Raw genomic sequence first — 18,858 nt, forward strand, 5'->3', positions numbered from 1 at the left:
GTGCCCTTCCGAGTGCATTCCGCCGAAGATCAGCAAAGGTAAGAAAATATTTCGAACATATTTTTTTGAGATTTGTCGACGCCGTGGTTGTAGGCTAACTGTATAACTTAGCATTGAAGGCTAAGTTCTGTACTCAGAATATTGAACAATGTGCTTTTTCTGTAAAGTTATTTTGAAATCTGACAAAGTGGTTGCATAAAGGAGTAGATTATCGCTAATTCTTTAAATAATTGTTATAAATTTTGTCAACGTTTATGAGTTCTTCTGTAAATTAAATGTGCCTATTCACCGGGGTTATGGGGAGAAAACATTTTCTGAACGTCACGCGCCAATGTAGAAATGTTTGGATATAAATATGAACTTGATCGAACAAAAAATGCATGTATTGTCTAACATGATGTCCTAGGAGTGTCATCTGATGAAGATTGTCAAAGGTTAGTGCTTAATTTTAGCTGTATATCTGGTTTTGTGACGGCTATCCGTGCTTGGAAAATTGCTTTTTTTTTTGCTAAGGTGCTATGCTAAAATAATCTAATGTTTTGCTTTCCCCGTAAAGCCTTTTTGAAATCGGACAATGTGATTGGATTAACGAATAGAGCATCTTTAAAATGCCGTATAATACTTGCATTTTAATTTTTAGCATTTATTTTATTTTTTTATTTTTTCTCACTGGTTGTTGTCCAACCAATCCCTTTAGCGGGATTGTATCTCGAAGGGGTCCTCAAGAGGTTTTAAACAAAAAGAAATATGATCTACATGATCAGAATCTCTGTGTAAAATAAAAAGTGGTTAATGTAAACCTAACTCACAGTTAAAAAATATAAAGAAAGCAATCCAATGTCATTTGTTGCCTAGACTTTACAAGTCTTGAGAAAAAACAATCCACTAAATATTGCAGGTAGCCATGACATCCTTTATAATAGAATGCTTATGACCACACACACATCTAAATATTGCACATCTTGAAGTAGAAATCGAATGAAACAAACATGCATTCTACAAATTATCTAATGATTGTCTCTTCGCAGCAAAATCTGCAGCGCTGGGAAGGTTGTATCACCCATATAAATAACATTCTATTGGTTGCAAGAATTTTGTATAATAATTTAAATAGAAAAATGATGTGTTTAGATTCCGACGTCGTTTTGCGTATCAGTTCATAAACCATGTGACATGGAATCGGTATGTCAAAAATGTCTTCCTAACTATTTTGCCATCTATATATACAGCTTTTTAATTCCTCACGACTTTCTTTAAGATATAGATGGGAGGTGCTGAATGGAGCTGAAAGTTGGGACTAATAACAACTAATAACAACGAGATAACTAATGTAAAACATACTGTGTCCATAAAACATTTATAGGTTAAGAACTTTTGTGAAAGAGCACAGTTTGAAAGATATGGCAAATAGAAATCAAACTGGATGGACATCAGAAATAGATGGGAGAAGTTGAGGGTAGAGGAAGGACAGGAGTAAAAACAAACAAAATAGAACTATTGTAAAATAGACTGTGTCCATAAAATGTATGTATAAGCTGGAAGTAGAGGCCTAAGCGGTGTTGTTCAATAGTTTACTCCAATTAGGGGAGGGGTGTTAGGGTTAGAAAGTAATGAAGGAAAATATATATTTGTTCAATAGTTTACTCCAATTAGGGGAGAGGTGGTAGGGTTAGAAAGTAATGAAGGAATATATATATATATATATATATATATATATATATATATATATAAAGTACTTATATGTATGTGTATATATATATATACACTGCTCAAAAAAATAAAGGGAACACTTAAACAACACAATGTAACTCCAAGTCAATCACACTTCTGTGAAATCAAACTGTCCACTTAGGAAGCAACACTGATTGACAATACATTTCACATGCTGTTGTGCAAATGGAATAGACAACAGGTGGAAATTATAGGCAATTAGCAAGACACCCCCAATAAAGGAGTGGTTCTGCAGGTGGGGACCACAGACCACTTCTCAGTTCCTATGCTTCCTGGGTGATGTTTTGGTCACTTTTGAATGCTGGCGGTGCTTTCACTCTAGTGGTAGCATGAGACGGAGTCTACAACCCACACAAGTGGCTCAGGTAGTGCAGCTCATCCAGGATGGCACATCAATGCGAGCTGTGGCAAGAAGGTTTGCTGTGTCTGTCAGCATAGTGTCCAGAGCATGGAGGCGCTACCAGGAGACAGGCCAGTACGTCAGGAGACGTGGAGGAGGCCGTAGGAGGGCAACAACCCAGCAGCAGGACCGCTACCTCCGCCTTTGTGCAAGGAGGAGCAGGAGGAGCACTGCCAGAGCCCTGTAAAATTACCTCCAGCAGGCCACAAATGTGCATGTGTCTGCTCAAACTGTCAGAAACAGACTCCATGAGGGTGGTATGAGGGCCCGATGTCCACAGGTGGGGGTTGTGCTTACAGCCCAACACCGTGTAGGACGTTTGGGATTTGCCAGAGAACACCAACATTGGCAAATTCGCCACTGGCGCCCTGTGCTCGTCACAGATGAAAGCAGGTTCACACTGAGCACGTGACAGAGTCTGGAGACGCCGTGGAGAATGTTCTGCTGCCTGCAACATCCTCCAGCATGACCGGTTTGGCAGTGGGTCAGTCATGGTGTGGGGTGGCATTTCTTTGGGGGGCCGCACAGCCCTCCATGTGCTCGCCAGAGGTAGCCTGACTGCCATTAGGTACCGAGATGAGATCCTCAGACCCCTTGTGAGACCATATGCTGGTGCGGTTGGCCCTGGGTTCCTCCTAATGCAAGACAATGCTAGACCTCATGTGGCTGGAGTGTGTCAGCAGTTCCTGCAAGAGGAAGGCATTGATGCTATGGACTGGCCCACCCGTTCCCCAGACCTGAATCCAATTGAGCACATCTGGGACATCATGTCTCGCTCCATCCACCAACGCCACGTTGAACCACAGACTGTCCAGGAGTTGGCGGATGCTTTAGTCCAGGTCTGGGAGGAGATCCCTCAGGAGACCATCCGCCACCTCATCAGGAGCATGCCCATGCATTGTAGGGAGGTCATACAGGCACGTGGAGGCCACACACACACTACTGAGCCTCATTTTGACTTGTTTTAAGGACATTACATCAAAGTTGGATCAGCCTGTAGTGGTTTTCCACTTCAATTTTGAGTGCGACTCCAAATCCAGACCTCCATGGGTTGATAAATTGGATTTCCATTGATTATTTTTGTGTGATTTTGTTGTCAGCACATTCAACTATGCAAAGAAAAAAGTATTTAATAAGATTATTTCATTCATTCAGATCTAGGATGTGTTATTTTAGTGTTCCCTTTATTTTTTTGAGCAGTATATATATATATATATATATATATCAAAGCAAAGGGTGGCTACTTTGAAGAATCTCAAATATATATTTTGATTTGTTTAACACTTTTTTGGTTAATACATGATTCCATATAGGTAAGTTCATAGTTTTGATGTCTTCACTATTATTATACAATGTAGAAAATAGTACAAATAAAAACCCTGGAATGAGTAGGTGTGTCCAAACTTTTGACTAATACTGTATATATTGGAAGTGATGCAGACGATTACATTGATGAAAGCTACAATCTATCTGCAATATTAAAGCAATCAACCCCCCCCACCCCCACAAAAAAATAAATAAAATAAAAATAAAATACAGCACTTAGTTGACTGGCGCAGCTCTAGCATGGCAGAAATTTGACCAACTAACTTGTTGGAAAGGTGGCATCCTATGACGGTGCCACGTTGAAAGTCACTTTAGTATGGGCCTTTAGTATGGGCCTTTCTGTGTCAATGTGTGTCTATTGAGATTTCATGGCTGTGTGCCCAATTTTATACACCAGTCAGCAACGGGTGTGGCTGAAATAATAATCGAATACACTAATTTGAAGGCGTGTCCACATACCTTTGGCCATGTAGTGTACATTAGAATGAGCTACAGTATGTGAAGAATACAGTATATGGAAACAGTGTGTATACACAGAGTGACTGTCATTATCCAAGGAAAATATATCAAACATCAAATGATATCCGTTTTAATTATCACAAGCATGGATTTGTATTTATTTTGGATCCCCATTAGCTGCTGCCAAAGCAGAATTAAGGCAGTTTTATACACTTTTAAAAACTATAATACTTTCATAAATTTCACAAAACACTGTGTGCCCTCAGGCCCCTACTCCACCACATATCTACAGTACAAAATCCATGTTTATGTGTGTGTGTGTATGCATGTGTCTGTGCCTATGTTTGTGTTGCTTCACAGTCCCCACTGTTCCATAAGGTGTATTTTTATATATATTTGTTTTATCTAATTTTACTGCTTGCATCAGTTACTTGATGTGAAATAGAGTTCCATGTAGTCATGGAGTGCTGTACGCCTCCCGTTGTCTGTTCTGGACTTGGTGACTGTGAAGAGACCTCTTGTGGCATGTCTTGTGGGGTATGCATGGGTGTCGGAGCTGTGCGCCAGTAGTTCAAACAGACAGCTTGGTGCATTCAACATGTCAATACTCCTCATAAATACAAGTAGTGATGAAGTCGATCTCTCCTCCACTTTGAGCCAGGAGAGATTGACATATTAATATTAGCTCTCTGTGTACATCCAAGGGCCAGCCGTGCTGCCCTGTTCTGAGCCAATTGCAAAAAAGTCATTTTTTTGTGGCACCTGACCACACGACTGAACAGTAGTCCAGGTGTGACAAAACTAGGGCCTGTAGGACCTGCCCTGTTGATAGTGCTGTTAAGAAGTTAGAGCAGTGCTTTATTATAGACATACTTGCTTTATTATGGACACACACCTCAATTTGCTCAAAGATTTACAGGGATGCAAACTAGTCACCTTTCGGAGAAAATCGCCATTTTGAATCCAAAATAGCTGACCTACGTGATTCATGTAGATCCGATAAGAAAAGTTTTTTTTTTTGGGGGGGGGCTTTGGATACCTACTGGCTGTAAACGAACAAGTGATACACGTTTGGAGCAATACTGGCTGAATCCAAGGCTCAGCCAATCGTTCACATAACAACAGAATGCAGCGCAGCAAGCGACTGAAGAGAGAAGAGACAACCAACTTGCTAGTTACAGCATCAGCGCGTGCTCTGGGAAGACAGCGGGGAGTGGAAAGGCAGCTTGCCAGTTACAGCAGCGTGTCCAATGAACTATAACGAAGAGGTAACGTTAGGTGAGAAGCCTGACCACAGAGACCAGGATGAGAAGGTGATGAAGCGTACTTCATGAGCTATAACTGAAAAACAACTGGCATTTGGAAAGTTTGAGGTGAGGGAGAAAGTGTGGTGGAACAAGTATTGTTAGCATTGTTAAGTATCTTGCTAGCTGGATTGAACTCTCCATTAGCTAGCCAGAAAAATGTTGAGCAATATTAGCCAACTTATCTGATCAAATAATTGAGTTTATGGTGTGAAAATTAGATTGTTAACCAATTATGGTCTTTAATGTAGGGCTGACAGACAAGTTCCTTACTTTTTCCCCCTTCCACTTTCCTCTTCCATTTTTCTGGTAATGTGGCAATTATTTGGTTGTAATTCTGGGTAGAGCAGACATTTCGGTGTTCGCTTTAGCAATCTCACTAGTATAAAGACCTCCTCCATTCCTGCCATTATTGAAAGATTTTGTGATACCTCACATCTCAAAATTGGGTTACTTAATGTTAGATCCCTCACTTCCAAGGCAGTTATAGTCAATGAACTAATCACTGATAATAATCTTGATGTGATTGGCCTGACTGAAACATGGCTTAAGCCTGATGAATTTACTGTGTTAAATGAGGCCTCACCCCCTGGTTACACTAGTGACCATACCCCCCGTGCATCCGGCAAAGGCGGAGGTGTTGCTAACATTTACGATAGCAAATTTCAATTTACAAAAAAAAAACAATGACGTTTTCGTCTTTTGAGCTTCTAGTCATGAAATCTATGCAGCCTACTCACTCACTTTTTATAGCTACTGTTTACAGGCCTCCTGGGCCATATGCAGTGTTCCTCACTGAGTTCCCTGAATTCCTATCGGATCTTGTAGTCATAGCAGATAATATTCAATTTTTGGTGACTTTAACATTCACATGGAAAAGTCCACAGACCCACTCCAAAAGGCTTTCGGAGCCATCATCGACTCAGTGGGTTTTGTCCAACATGTCTCTGGACCTACTCACTGCCACAGTCATACTCTGGACCTAGTTTTGTCCCATGGAATAAATGTTGTGGATCTTAATGTTTTTCCTCATAATCCTGGACTATCGGACCACCATTTTATTACGTTTGCAATTGCAACAAATAATCTGCTCAGACCCCAACCAAGGAGCATTAAAAGTCGTGCTATAAATTCTCAGACAACCCAAAGATTCCTTGATGCCCTTCCAGACTGCCTCTGCCTACCCAAGGACGTCAGAGGACAAAAATCAGTTAACCACCTAACCGAGGAACTCAATTTAACCTTGCGCAATACCCTAGACGCAGTTGCACCCCTAAAAACTAAAAACATCTGTCATAAGAAACTAGCTCCCTGGTATACAGAAAATACACGAGCTCTGAAGCAAGCTTCCAGAAAATTGGAACGGAAATGGCGCCTCACCAAACTGGAAGTCTTCCGACTAGCTTGGAAAGACAGTACCGTGCAGTATCGAAAAGCCCTCACTGCTGCTCGATCATCCTATTTTTCCAACTTAATTGAGGAAAATAAGAACAATGCGAAATTTCTTTTTGATACTGTCGCAAAGCTAACTAAAAAGCAGCCTTCGCAAATGGAGAATGGCTTTCACTTCAGCAGTAATACATTTATGAACTTCTTTGAGGAAAAGATCATGATCATTAGAAAGCAAATTACAGACTCCTCTTTAAATCTGGGTATTCCTCCAAAGCTCCATTGTCCTGAGTCTACACAACTCTGCCAGGACCTAGGATCAAGGGAGATACTAAAGTGTTTTAGTACTATATCTCTTGACACAATGATGAAAATAATCATGGCCTCCAAACCCTCAAGCTGCATACTGGACCCTATTCCAACTAAACTACTGAAAGAGCTGCTTCCTGTGCTTGGCCCTCCTATGTTGAACATAATAAACGGCTCTCTATCCACCGGATGCGTACCAAGCTCACTAAAAGTGGCAGTAATAAAGCCTCTCTTGAAAAAGCCGAACCTTGACCCAGAAAATATAAAAAACTATCGGCCTATATCGAATCTCCCATTCCTCTCAAAAATGTTAGAAAAAGCTGTTGCACAGCAACTCACTGCCTTCCTGAAGACAAACAATGTATACGAAACGCTTCAGTCTGGTTTTAGACCCCATCACAGCACTGAGACTGCACTTGTGAAGGTGGTAAATGACCTTTTAATGACGTCAGACCGAGGCTCTGCATCTGTCCTCGTGCTCCTAGATCTTAGTGCCGCTTTTGATACCATCGATCACCACATTCTTTTGGAGAGATTGGAAACCCAAATTGGTCTACATGGACAAGTTCTGGCCTGGTTTAGATCTTATCTGTGGGAAAGATATCAGTTTGTCTCTGTGAATGGTTTGTCCTCTGACAAATCAATTGTAAATTTCGGTGTTCCTCAAGGTTCCATTTTAGGACCACTATTGTTTTCACTATATATTTTACCTCTTGGGGATGTCATTAGAAAACATAATGTTAAATTTCACTGCTATGCGGACGACACACAGCTGTACATTTCAATGAAACATGGTGAAGCCCCAAAATTGCCCTCGCTAGAAGCCTGTGTTTCAGACATAAAGAAGTGGATGGCTGCAAACTTTCTACTTTTAAACTCGGACAAAACAGAGATGCTTGTTCTAGGTCCCAAGAAACAAAGAGATCTTCTGTTGAATCTGACAATTAATCTGGATGGTTGTACAGTCGTCTCAAATAAAACTGTGAAGGACCTCGGCGTTACTCTGGACCCTGATCTCTCTTTTGAAGAACATATCAAGACTGTTTCAAGGACAGCTTTTTTCCATCTACATAACATTGCAAAAATCAGAAACTTTCTGTCCAAAAATGACGCAGAAAAATGCTTTTGTTACTTCTAGGCTGGACTACGGCAATGCTCTACTTTCCGGCTACCCGGATAAAGCACTAAATAAACTTCAGTTAGTGCTAAATACGGCTGCTAGAATCCTGACTAGAACCAAAAAATTTGATCATATTACTCCAGTGCTAGCCTCCCTACACTGGCTTCCTGTTAAGGCAAGGGCTGATTTCAAGGTTTTACTGCTAACCTACAAAGCATTACATGGGCTTGCTCCTACCTATCTTTCCGATTTGGTCCTGCCGTACATACCTACACGTACGCTACGGTCACAAGACGCAGGCCTCCTAATTGTCCCTAGAATTTCTAAGCAAACGGCTGGAGGTAGGGCTTTCTCCTATAGAGCTCCATTTTTATGGAATGGTCTGCCTACCAATGTGAGAGACGCAGACTCAGTCTCAACCTTTAAGTCTTTACTGAAGACTTATCTCTTCAGTAGGTCCTATGATTAAGTATAGTCTGGCCCAGGAGTGTGAAGGTGAACGGAAAGGCTGGAGCAACGAACCGCCCTTGCTGTCTCTGCCTTGCCGGTTCCCCTCTTTCCACTGGGATTCTCTGCCTCTAACCCTTTTATAGGGGCTGAGTCACTGGCTTACTGGTGTTCTTCCATGCCGTCCATGGGAGGGGTGCGTCACTTGAGTGGGTTGAGTCACTGACGTGGTCTTCCTGTCTGGGTTGGCCCCCCCCCCTTAGGTTGTGCCATGGCGGAGATCGTTGTGGGCTATACTCGGCCTTGTCTTAGGACGGTAAGTTGGTGGTTGGAGACATCCCTCTAGTGGTGTGGCGGCTGTGCTTTGGCAAAGTGGGTGGGGTTATATCCTGCCTGTTTGGCCCTGTCCGGGGGTATCATCGGATGGGGCCACAGTGTCTTCTGATCCCTCCTGTCTCAGCCTCCAGTATTTATGCTGCAGTAGTTTATGTGTCGGGGGGCTAGGGTCAGTCTGTTACATCTGGAGTATTTCTCTTGTCTTATCCGGTGTCCTGTGTGAATTTAAATATGCTCTCTCTAATTCTCTCTTTCTGTCTTTCTCTCGGAGGACCTGAGCCCTAGGACCATGCCTCAGGACTACCTGGTATGATGACTCCTTGCTGTCCCCAGTCCACCTGGCCATGCTGCTGCTCCAGTTTCAACTGTTCTGCCTGCGGCTATGGAACCCGGCCTGTTCACCGGACGTGCTTGTTGCACCCTCGACAACTACTATGATTATTATTATTTGACCATGCTGGTCATTTATGAACATTTTAACATTTTAACATCTTGACCATGTTCTGTTATAATATCCACCCTGCACAGCCAGAAGAGGACTGGCCACCCCTCATAGCCTGGTTCCTCTCTAGGTTTCTTCCTAGGTTTTTGGCCTTTCTAGGGAGTTTTTCCTAGGGAGTTTTTCCTAGCCACCGTGCTTCTTTCACATGCTTTGCTTGCTGTTTGGGGTTTTAGGCTGGGTTTCTGTACAGCACTTTGAGATATCAGCTGATGTACGAAGGGCTATATAAAAATACATTTGATTTGATTTGATTTCCATGTGTTTTTGTTAGCTGCATGTGTGATTTTTATCAATTAGTATATTTGAGTTTAACCACAATATTTGTTGTATGATTTGTTCTGTTTTTTTCTAGTGGATTAAATTGAAATTGCAACCAACTTCCTATGGCTTGTTTTCAAAATAACGATATTTGGGAGATTTCCTTTTCAATCATTAGTAAGAATGTAATCTGAATAAAGGGGAAAAAAGACAGTTCTTGAACACTTTTACTAATTTGCTAGAGAACCAGTTCTGATTTAAGCATAACTTTTGTATGACTGAAGCCTTTAGTGATGTCTAATGTTTTAATATATAATCATTTCTGGCCTCCGAATTCATATTCATTATATAAACAGGACCATTTAATATTGTCTGGCTTGCCGTTCCAAATAAAATTGAATAATTTTTCCCTCATATAATTTTCTTTAACTGTTTGCTAGGTGTAGGCAAGACCATAATCAAATACGTAAACTGGGATATGACTAAAGAGTTAATCAGGGTGTTTCTACCACAAATAGACAGGTATTTAGCTTCCCATGGCAGCAAGATATCTACTTTTGCTAACTTTCTATAAAAATGTATCGGAGTGCGATCATATTTATTTTGGGATATGTATACCAAGTATATCCACATCACCATCAGACCATTTTATTGGTAAACTACACGGTAATGTAAAAGTTGTATTTTTTAGTGATCCAATACGTAATATAGTACATCATCATAATTTGGTTTTAATCCAGTGTCATGAAGTGCCCTGTATTAAACAATGAAACAATATTTCCACTTTTGAGAATGTGGGAATGGTCCTTGGACACTTATTAAGGGACAGTTATAACGAGTGTGTTTTATTTGGTGATCTCATGAATAACAGGAAACACACAACTGTATCTCTTAAAGTGTACATTTCCCAGCTGTCAGGTTCACATGTAAATATAGTGAAACATATGTGATTAAACATAAAACTATTTGTGAAAAGATGCCCTGAAGTGGTAGGCCACACAAGCTCACAGAACGGGACTGCTGAGTGATGAAGAACGTAGCGCATAAAAATCGTCTGTCCTCGGTTGCAACACTCACACTTTACCATCTGGCAGTCAGACAGACTAATCTAGGTTTGACGGATGCCAGGAGAACGCTACCTGCTCCAATGCATAGTGCCAACGGTAAAGTTTGGTGGAAGAGGAATAATAGTCTGGGGATGTTTTTCACGGTTCGGGCTAGGACCTTTAGTTTGAGTGAAGGGAAATATTAACGCTACAGCATACAATGACATTCTAGACGATTCTGTGTTTCCAACTTTGTGGCAACAGTTTGGGGAAGGCCCTTTCCTGTTTCAGGATGACAATGCCCCTGTGCACAAAGCAAGGTCCATACAGAAATAGTTTGTTGAGATTGGTGTTGAAGAACTTGGCTGACCTGCACAGAGTCTCACCTCAACCCCAACGAAGGCCTTTGGGATGAATTACAATGCCGACTGCGAGCCAGGCCTATTCACCCAACATCAGTGCCCGATGTCACTAATGCTCCTGTGGCTGAAAGGAAGCAAGTCCCCACAGCAATGTTCCAACATTTAGTGGAAAGCCTTCGCAGAAGAGTGGAGGCTGTTATAGCAGCAAAGGGGGGACCAACTCCATTTTAATGCCCATGTTTTTGGAATGAGATGTTCGACGAGCAGGTGGCCACATACTTTTGGCCATGTAGTGTATCTACTACTGTACATTGCATTTTGTTACAATGTTTATTTATACACTCGATTCTCAGTAAGTACTCCGACCCCTTGACTTTTTACACATTTTGTTACATTACAGCTTTGTTCTAAAATTGATTTAATTAATGTTTTTCCTCATCAATCTACACACAATACCCCATAATGACAAAGTGAAAAAAGTTTGTCAGTGGCAGGGACTGGGAGACTAGTCAGGATCGAGGGACAGATGAACGGAGCAAAGTACAGATAGATCCTTGATGAAAACCTGCTCCAGAGTGTTCCGGACCTCAGACTGGGGCGAAGGTTCACCTTCCAACAGGACAACGACCCTAAGCAGAGCTTGAGAGGATCTGCAGAGAAGAATGGGAGAAACTCCCCAAATATATGTGCGCCAAGCTTGTAGCGCCATTCCCAAGAAGACTCAAGGCTTTAATCGCTGCCAAATGTGCTGAGTACTGAGTAAAGGGTCTGAATACTTATGTAAATGTGATATGTGATATTTCAGTTTTTTATTTTAATAATATTTATTTTTTAAATGTATAAAGACCTTTTGCTTTGTCATTATGGGGTTGTGTGTAGGTTGATGAGGGGAAAAAATGATTAAATACATTTTAGAATAATGCTGTAAAACAAGAAAATGTGGAAAAAGTCAAGGGGTTTAAATACTTTCCGAATGCACTTGGCTTGCGAAAGTATTCAGCCCCCTTGGCATTTTTCCTACTTTGTTGCCTTACAACCTGGAATTAAAATAGATTTTTTGGGGGTTTGTATCATTTGATTTACACAACATGCCTACCACTTTGAAGATACAAAATATTTTTTCTTGTGAAACAAACAAGAAATAAGACAAAAAAAAAAAACTGAAAACTTGAGCGTGCATAACTATTCACCCCCCAAAGTCAATAATTTGTAGAGCAACCTTCAGCAGCAATTACAGCTGCATGTCTCTTGGGGTATGTCTCTATAAGCTTGGCACATCTAGCCACTGGGATTTTTGCCCATTCTTCAAGGCAAAACTGCTTCAGCTCAATCAAGTTGTATGGGTTCTGCTGGTGTACAGCAATCTTTACGTCATACCACATATTCTCTGGGCTTTGATGAGGCCATTCCATGACATTTAAATGTTTCCCCTTAAACCAGTTGGCTCAGTTGGTAGAGCATGGTGTTTGCAACGCCAGCATGGTGTGTGCAACGCCAGGATTGTGGGTTCGATTCCCATGGGGGGCCAGTACAACAAAAAAAATGCATGAAATGAAATGTATGCATTCACTACTGTAAGTCGCTCTGGATAAGAGCGTCTGCTAAATTACTAAAATGTAAAAAAAAAATGTAAAAAATGTGTTGCTTTAGCAGTATGCTTAGGGTCATGTCCTGCTGGAAGGTGTACCTCTGTCCCAGTCTCAAATCTCTGGAAGACTGAAACAGGTTTCCCTCAAGAATTTCCCTGTATGTAGCGCCATCCGTTATTCCATAAATTCTGACCAGTTTCCCAGTCCCTGCCGATGGAAAAACATCCCCCCAGCATGATGCTGCCACCACCATGCTTCACTGTGGAGATTGTGTTCTTGGGATGATGAGAGGTGTTGCGTTTGCGCCAGACATAGTGTTTTCCTTGATGGCCAAAAAGCTCAATTTTAGTCTCATCTGACCAGAGTACCTTCTTCCATATGTTTGGGGAGTCTCCCACATGCCTTTTGGCGAACACCAACAATGTTTGCTTACTTTTTCCTTTTAGACATGGCTTTTTTCTGGCCACTCTTCCGTAAAGCCCAGCTCTGTGGAGTGTACGGCTTAAAGTGGTCCAATGGACAGATACTCCAATCTCCGCTGTGGAGCTTTGCAGCTCCTTCAGGTTTGTCTTTGGTCTGTTTGTTGCCTCTCTGATTAATGTCTGTGGGTTTTGGTTTGCAGCCCTCTCTTGGCAGGTTTGTTGTGGTGCCATATTTTGTAATTTTTTTTAACAATAGATTTAATGGTGCTCCGTGGGATGTTCAAAGTTTAGGATATTTTTAGAACCCCACCCTGATCTGTACTTCTCCACAACTTCGTCCCTGACCCGTTTGGAGAGCTCCTTGGTCTTCACGGTGCCGCTTGCTTGGTGGTGCCCCTTGCTTAGTGGTGTTGCAGACTCTGGGGCCTTTCAGAACAGGTGTATATATACTGAGATCATGTGACAGATCATGTGAAACTTAAATAAAGTCCACCTGTGTGATAACTAACTAATTATGTGACTTCTGAAGGCAATTGGTTGCACCAGATCTTATTTAGGGGCTTCATAGCAAAGGGGGTGAATACATATGCACGCACCACTTTTCCGTTTTTTATTTTTTTATAATTTTTTTCATTTCACCAATTTGGACTATTTTGTGTACGTCCATTACATGAAATCCAAATAAAGATCAATTTAAATTACAGGTTGTAATGCAACAAAATAGGAAAACGCCAAGGGGGATGAATACTTTTGCAAGGCACTGTGTATCTATCGCTATAACACCTGCTCAACTGTGTACGTAACAAATAAACTTTGATTAGACTTTGTTCCCAATAAAGGCTAATTCTTATGAATTCCAAGCAGGCTGTAGGAAAGACATGATTAATTGCGAGCATGAACAAAAGTCAAAAAATTAGAACAGCGAGACGGCCACTTAACTAACCACTGTCTTTCAGAAACATACAGTAATGTAGATATTTTCATTAACCAAAATACAGATGATACACGCATATAAGATAGCATGGGAGCCAGGCTGTTTCTGCTCTCTAGCCAAATCCTTATGGAATTGTCATGCCATGTTTGGTTTGACAATGACAGCAATGGAGTTAACAATAGCTAACATATCTGTGACCAGGCTACATACAACACAGGTACCACCAGCCATCATATGATGTAACAGTACAGCTACTGAAAACAAATCACCAACAAAACAACCAAGACTTTAAAACCCTAAAGCACAGCCAGCCATAACTAGTTCAAACACTCCCCCCTATTTTCTCTTGACTTGTCTTCTCTCGCCACCTCCTTGATCTCGCTCCGTCTCGCTCTTTCCTTCTCTCTCTTTCCCTCACTCTTGCTTCCACTCAGAGAATCCCCCCCATTGTTGTTGGGGTACTGTGCCGAGAGATAGGGGCCCTGGTGAGCTTCACTAACAGAACATAATCTCTCCACCACCTCCATCTGTCTTGGCAGTAGGTAAATTCCAGCTCTCCCTCAAACACGCTAATGACCATCTCTCACAGAGGAACAAATAAGATGAGAGATTCATTAAGGCTTGATGAGAGCCAACAGAAGAGGGGGGGAGGAGAGAGAATTACAGTTAGAAAGAGAGATGGAGTGAGCTAGAGAGTGGTGGAAGCAAGCAAGAGAGAGTGAGTAAGGTAGGTATGGAGTGAAATAGAGCTAGAGAGAGAGAGAGCTTCAGAGACAGGGATAGAGGAAGAGAAAGAGATAGAGGTAGCTAAAGAGAGCACTAGAAAGAGAGAGCGCTACAGAGAGAGAGATGGAGGTGCTCGGTGTGCACAGGGCTGATTCATGGGCATCCTCGTCTGTTAATTGATTCCAACTGTCGGCTGCTGGGAGACAGAGCCAGCCTGATGGATATCTAAGTCTTGATTGGAAATTACATGCCAGACGTTTCCAATTTCTCACCGCGCTCTTACCCTGCTTTAGGAGATAAGCAGGGAGGAAGCGAGTCGTATTAGAACCACAATTACTCTGTCGGAAAATTGGGCTTTTCGAGGCCCGACGGTGATATGTACTGTTTATGAGTGGGTATTATTTATTCCGACAACAAACGGCGAAACTGTCGACAGCTGCCGTGACACTGTGGGGCTAAAACACTTCAATTGGATAACTGCTTGAAAAGCGGGCGTCGTGTCCCGAAAGTCCAGCACATAGATTACAACCCAATGTCACCCAAGCACACAGTGTAACATATGTGAAATACAATCAAGCCTTACTACTGTGTGCTCCCATCCAAGTCTGTAGTTCGTTACAGTATGTATGTGTGCTCTCCAGACTCCTTATCCCTTTCCATATTGTCCTGGTAGACAGTATGAGTGTGCTCTTCCTAAAACTCAGCCAACCATCTATTGAAGGTAAATAGAGTAGGTGTACTTTTCTTAATACTTACTTCCTTCCTTAGGCTACTTCACTTCTACCTTCATTCTTTGTGGAGCTCAATGCCTCACTAACCGTACCATTTCACTGTTCCAGTTTAAGTTTCCTGTTATTGATACCCGGTTACAATTGTAACCCAATTAAATCGGCATTGATAGTAAAAAGGTGAGACAAGAGTGATGGATGGATGGATAGAGGGGGTAGATTAATATACTTCAGTAATAAATGCAGTGCTCTCGTCCTTACCCACGTTGCCCAGGCGCAGATGGAGCCGACCTTTGATGGTGGTGAAGACACTGATCGGGTTGGAGGCCCGGTGCAGGCTCACTGGCACGCCTTCACCCATGTACTCTGTGGTGATGACCTCCAGCTCATGAGTGGCCTGTACAGCTGGACGGCCCTGCCGCAACATATGCTGAATGAAGAGACAGAGGTGCAGGGGTGCGTTAAGAGACAACAAGATAGGGGCGTGTTTAGAGACACAACACAAACAAACAAACAAACAAACAAGCAAGCAGGAGGGCCCTGACACAACATATGCTGTGCAGAGACACAGATCAGCGTTCGGAGACACGACAAGATAGGGGAGCGTTCAGAGATCAGGGGCAGAGATTGGGGCGCGTTCAGATCCAAATAAACAAACAGCCAGGACGGCCCTGACAACATATGCTGCCCGGAGACACCACACCAGACAAAAACTACTGACGCAACATATGCTGCACAGAGACAGGAGAGGCAGATCAAGATAACCAGATGAAAAAAAAAAACTTAACCTGACCATCCGTCTTCTGCTCCTACTGGCTTTTGCAGGTTCTGCCATTACTCTCCTGAAGTTGCCGGTAATAGGCTACATGAGGAGTCAGCGGCAGAGCTAGAGCGGTGTTTGTCAGACCACTGCTCTAGTTCTCACAAAAACCTCTGTAGCGTCCGAACAGTTTGACCTAGAAACCATTATGAACCCTCTATGGAAAGGGGAGACTCTCACGAACACGATGGCACTCTCCGTGTCAGGAGACTTGTCTGAAGTCGGTACCGTCGATGTGCCAACTTCTATTTGGTAGCGTCCGAACCGATTGGCCTACAAACTAATGGGACCCCACTGTGGATAGGGGAGAATCTCACAGACACGATGGTGTTCTCCGTTTTGTCATGGGACTCGTCAAAGTAGCCGGTACCAGATTTAAAAAACGAACAGAGTATGAAGGTAGTTTTGTGCCTACCCCAAAAAAGGGGTTATATATATATATATATATATATATATATATATATATATATATATATATATATATATATATATATATATATATATATATAGTGGCGTACAGCAGGTCAGCCACCAAGGGGAAACTCGTCGAGGCCTGGTGACAGACGGAGTATACATCGCGAGCCGATGGCTCCATCTGCTGGACGTGCCAGGTCTCAACGGGCTCTCCATCCAGGACTAATTGGGGCTGATTGGGGAGTTGGTGAGTAATAAAGGGCTGATTGCTCACCAGCTGTACAAGCCCCATAAAGCTGCCAGAAGGGCAGCACACAGGAGAGGACTGGGGGAAGTGAGGTGACTTCCATGTAGTTGGAGACGGTTACCCAAGCTACGACGAGTGAGTTGAGTTGTGTGCCCGACAGGATCCAGCAAGACCCGGAGCCCAGAAGACGGTATCCTGGAGAGGGTCTCATGGGGGAGACCTATCCTTTTCTTTTTGATTTATTATTTAATAAACACCCTTGAAACCGAGCTAATCATACTCTGTCCGTGTCTGATCTGTGTAAACGTCTTGACCAAACCCCCTGGTCTGTCACAAGTGGTGGAGAATGCGGGCAATCTGATAACGTGGTCAGATCAGGGTTGACGTTTACACAGCATCAGCATGGACGAGTTGATAGCTCAGTTCGTCCGGGCCCAACAAGCACAACAGGCGGTTCAGGAACAAACGCTGGACGAACAGCGATTACAAAACAGCCGCCTCGTTGAGGAAATCAGGAAGCTGCAAGGCGGAGCGTCTCTTGAATCACATCCCAACCAGTTTTTACTCAAACTAACGGAAGACGATGACGTCGAAACATACCTCTGTACGTTTGAATGGACAGCTCTACCGGAAGGATGGCCAAGGCCGAAGTTGGCCAGTCTGTTGGCCCCGTTCCTCTCGGGGAATGCCCAAAAGGCGTATTGGGACCTGAACGATGAACAGGCGGCTAATTACGACAGACTCAAACGGGAGATACTCAGCCGTAACGGGTACAGCCTGGCCCATCAGGCTCAACAGTTCCACGACTGGAGGTTCGTAGCAGACGCATCCCCCCGAGCACAGATGAACGACCTACTGCGCGTCACCAGGGCATGGCTCCTAACCGACGTATCCACCCTCTCCATCCTCGAAACAAAGTGGTCCTGGATCGCTTCTTACGGGCGCTACCCTATGACATGAAGAGGGCAGCGAGTCTATGCGCACCCCAGACCTTGGAGGGCCTCCTGGAAGCAGTGGAGATGCATCATAACACGCAGGCCCTGCTGAGTGGGAGCCGGGACGAATCGGTGACCCGTCCGAGGGGACGGAAAGACAGCCCCACCGTGGTGTACCCCGAACCGACAGTCGGCAGGGCCAAAGGACCGCAAACCCGTGGAGAAACAGCTAGGGTAGGGCCGACCCGTCCCCATCGACCCCAGGTAGATGGAGACCAAAGGTGTTTTCATTGTGGCGCCCGGGGGCACATTGCCTGGAATTGCCTGGCTCGAAAGGAGTCGATGCCATCAGCTAGCCACGGCGGCGAGGTGGGTCACGCCGTGAACTATGTCAACTCCTGTTGGGCGCACCCCGGATCAACTGCACCCATGGTCCCAGTGAAGGTTGACGGACACGACACGGAAGCGCTATTGGACTCCGGAAGTGTGGTTACGCTCGTAAATACGAGCCTGCTGAACCAGGAGACCGAAAGGGTTAGGGAGATGTCCATTTCCTGTGTTCACGGTGACACAAAGCGGTATCCCACCGTGTGGACCACCATCGTGACACCACAAGGGAGCTGCCAGATGACGAGCTCATCGACCGATTGGGAAAGGCCCGGTACATCAGCACCCTTGACCTGACCAAAGGTTATTGGCAGGTACCGTTGGCAGCCTCCTCCCGGGAGAAGATGGCGTTTGACACCAGATGGGTTGTATCAGTACCGGGTGCTTCCGTTTGGTCTCCACGGAGCCCCGCCCACATTCCAACGGCTGATGAACAAAGTACTTCGACCCCACCAGCAGTATGCAGCGGCCTATTTGGATGACATCATCCACAGCCAAGGTTGGGAAGAGCACTTGATGCGCCTCCAGGCGGTGCTGGACGCGCTCAGACAAGCCAGGTTGACCGCAAACCCTAAGAAGTGTAAACTAGGTTTCGAGGAGGTGGAGTACCTGGGGTATGTCAAGCCCCAAAAGAGGTAGGTTCACGCGGTGCGTGACTGGCCCGTTC

General features: G+C 43.6%; 1 protein-coding gene across 1 annotated transcript in view; it reads right to left on the minus strand.

Annotated features, from left to right (window-relative positions):
- Positions 1–18,858, minus strand: part of LOC106566884 (nephrocystin-4) — a 90,052-nt gene that overhangs the window by 49,204 nt on the left and 21,990 nt on the right. The window contains exon 6 of the mRNA XM_014135427.2: positions 15,650–15,818. Within this exon, the coding sequence (XP_013990902.2) occupies positions 15,650–15,818 (169 nt within the window). The remainder of the gene's footprint in view (positions 1–15,649; positions 15,819–18,858) is intronic.

The sequence above is a fragment of the Salmo salar genome, chromosome ssa13, assembly GCF_905237065.1.
Source record: "Salmo salar chromosome ssa13, Ssal_v3.1, whole genome shotgun sequence".
Lineage (NCBI taxonomy): Eukaryota > Metazoa > Chordata > Actinopteri > Salmoniformes > Salmonidae > Salmo > Salmo salar.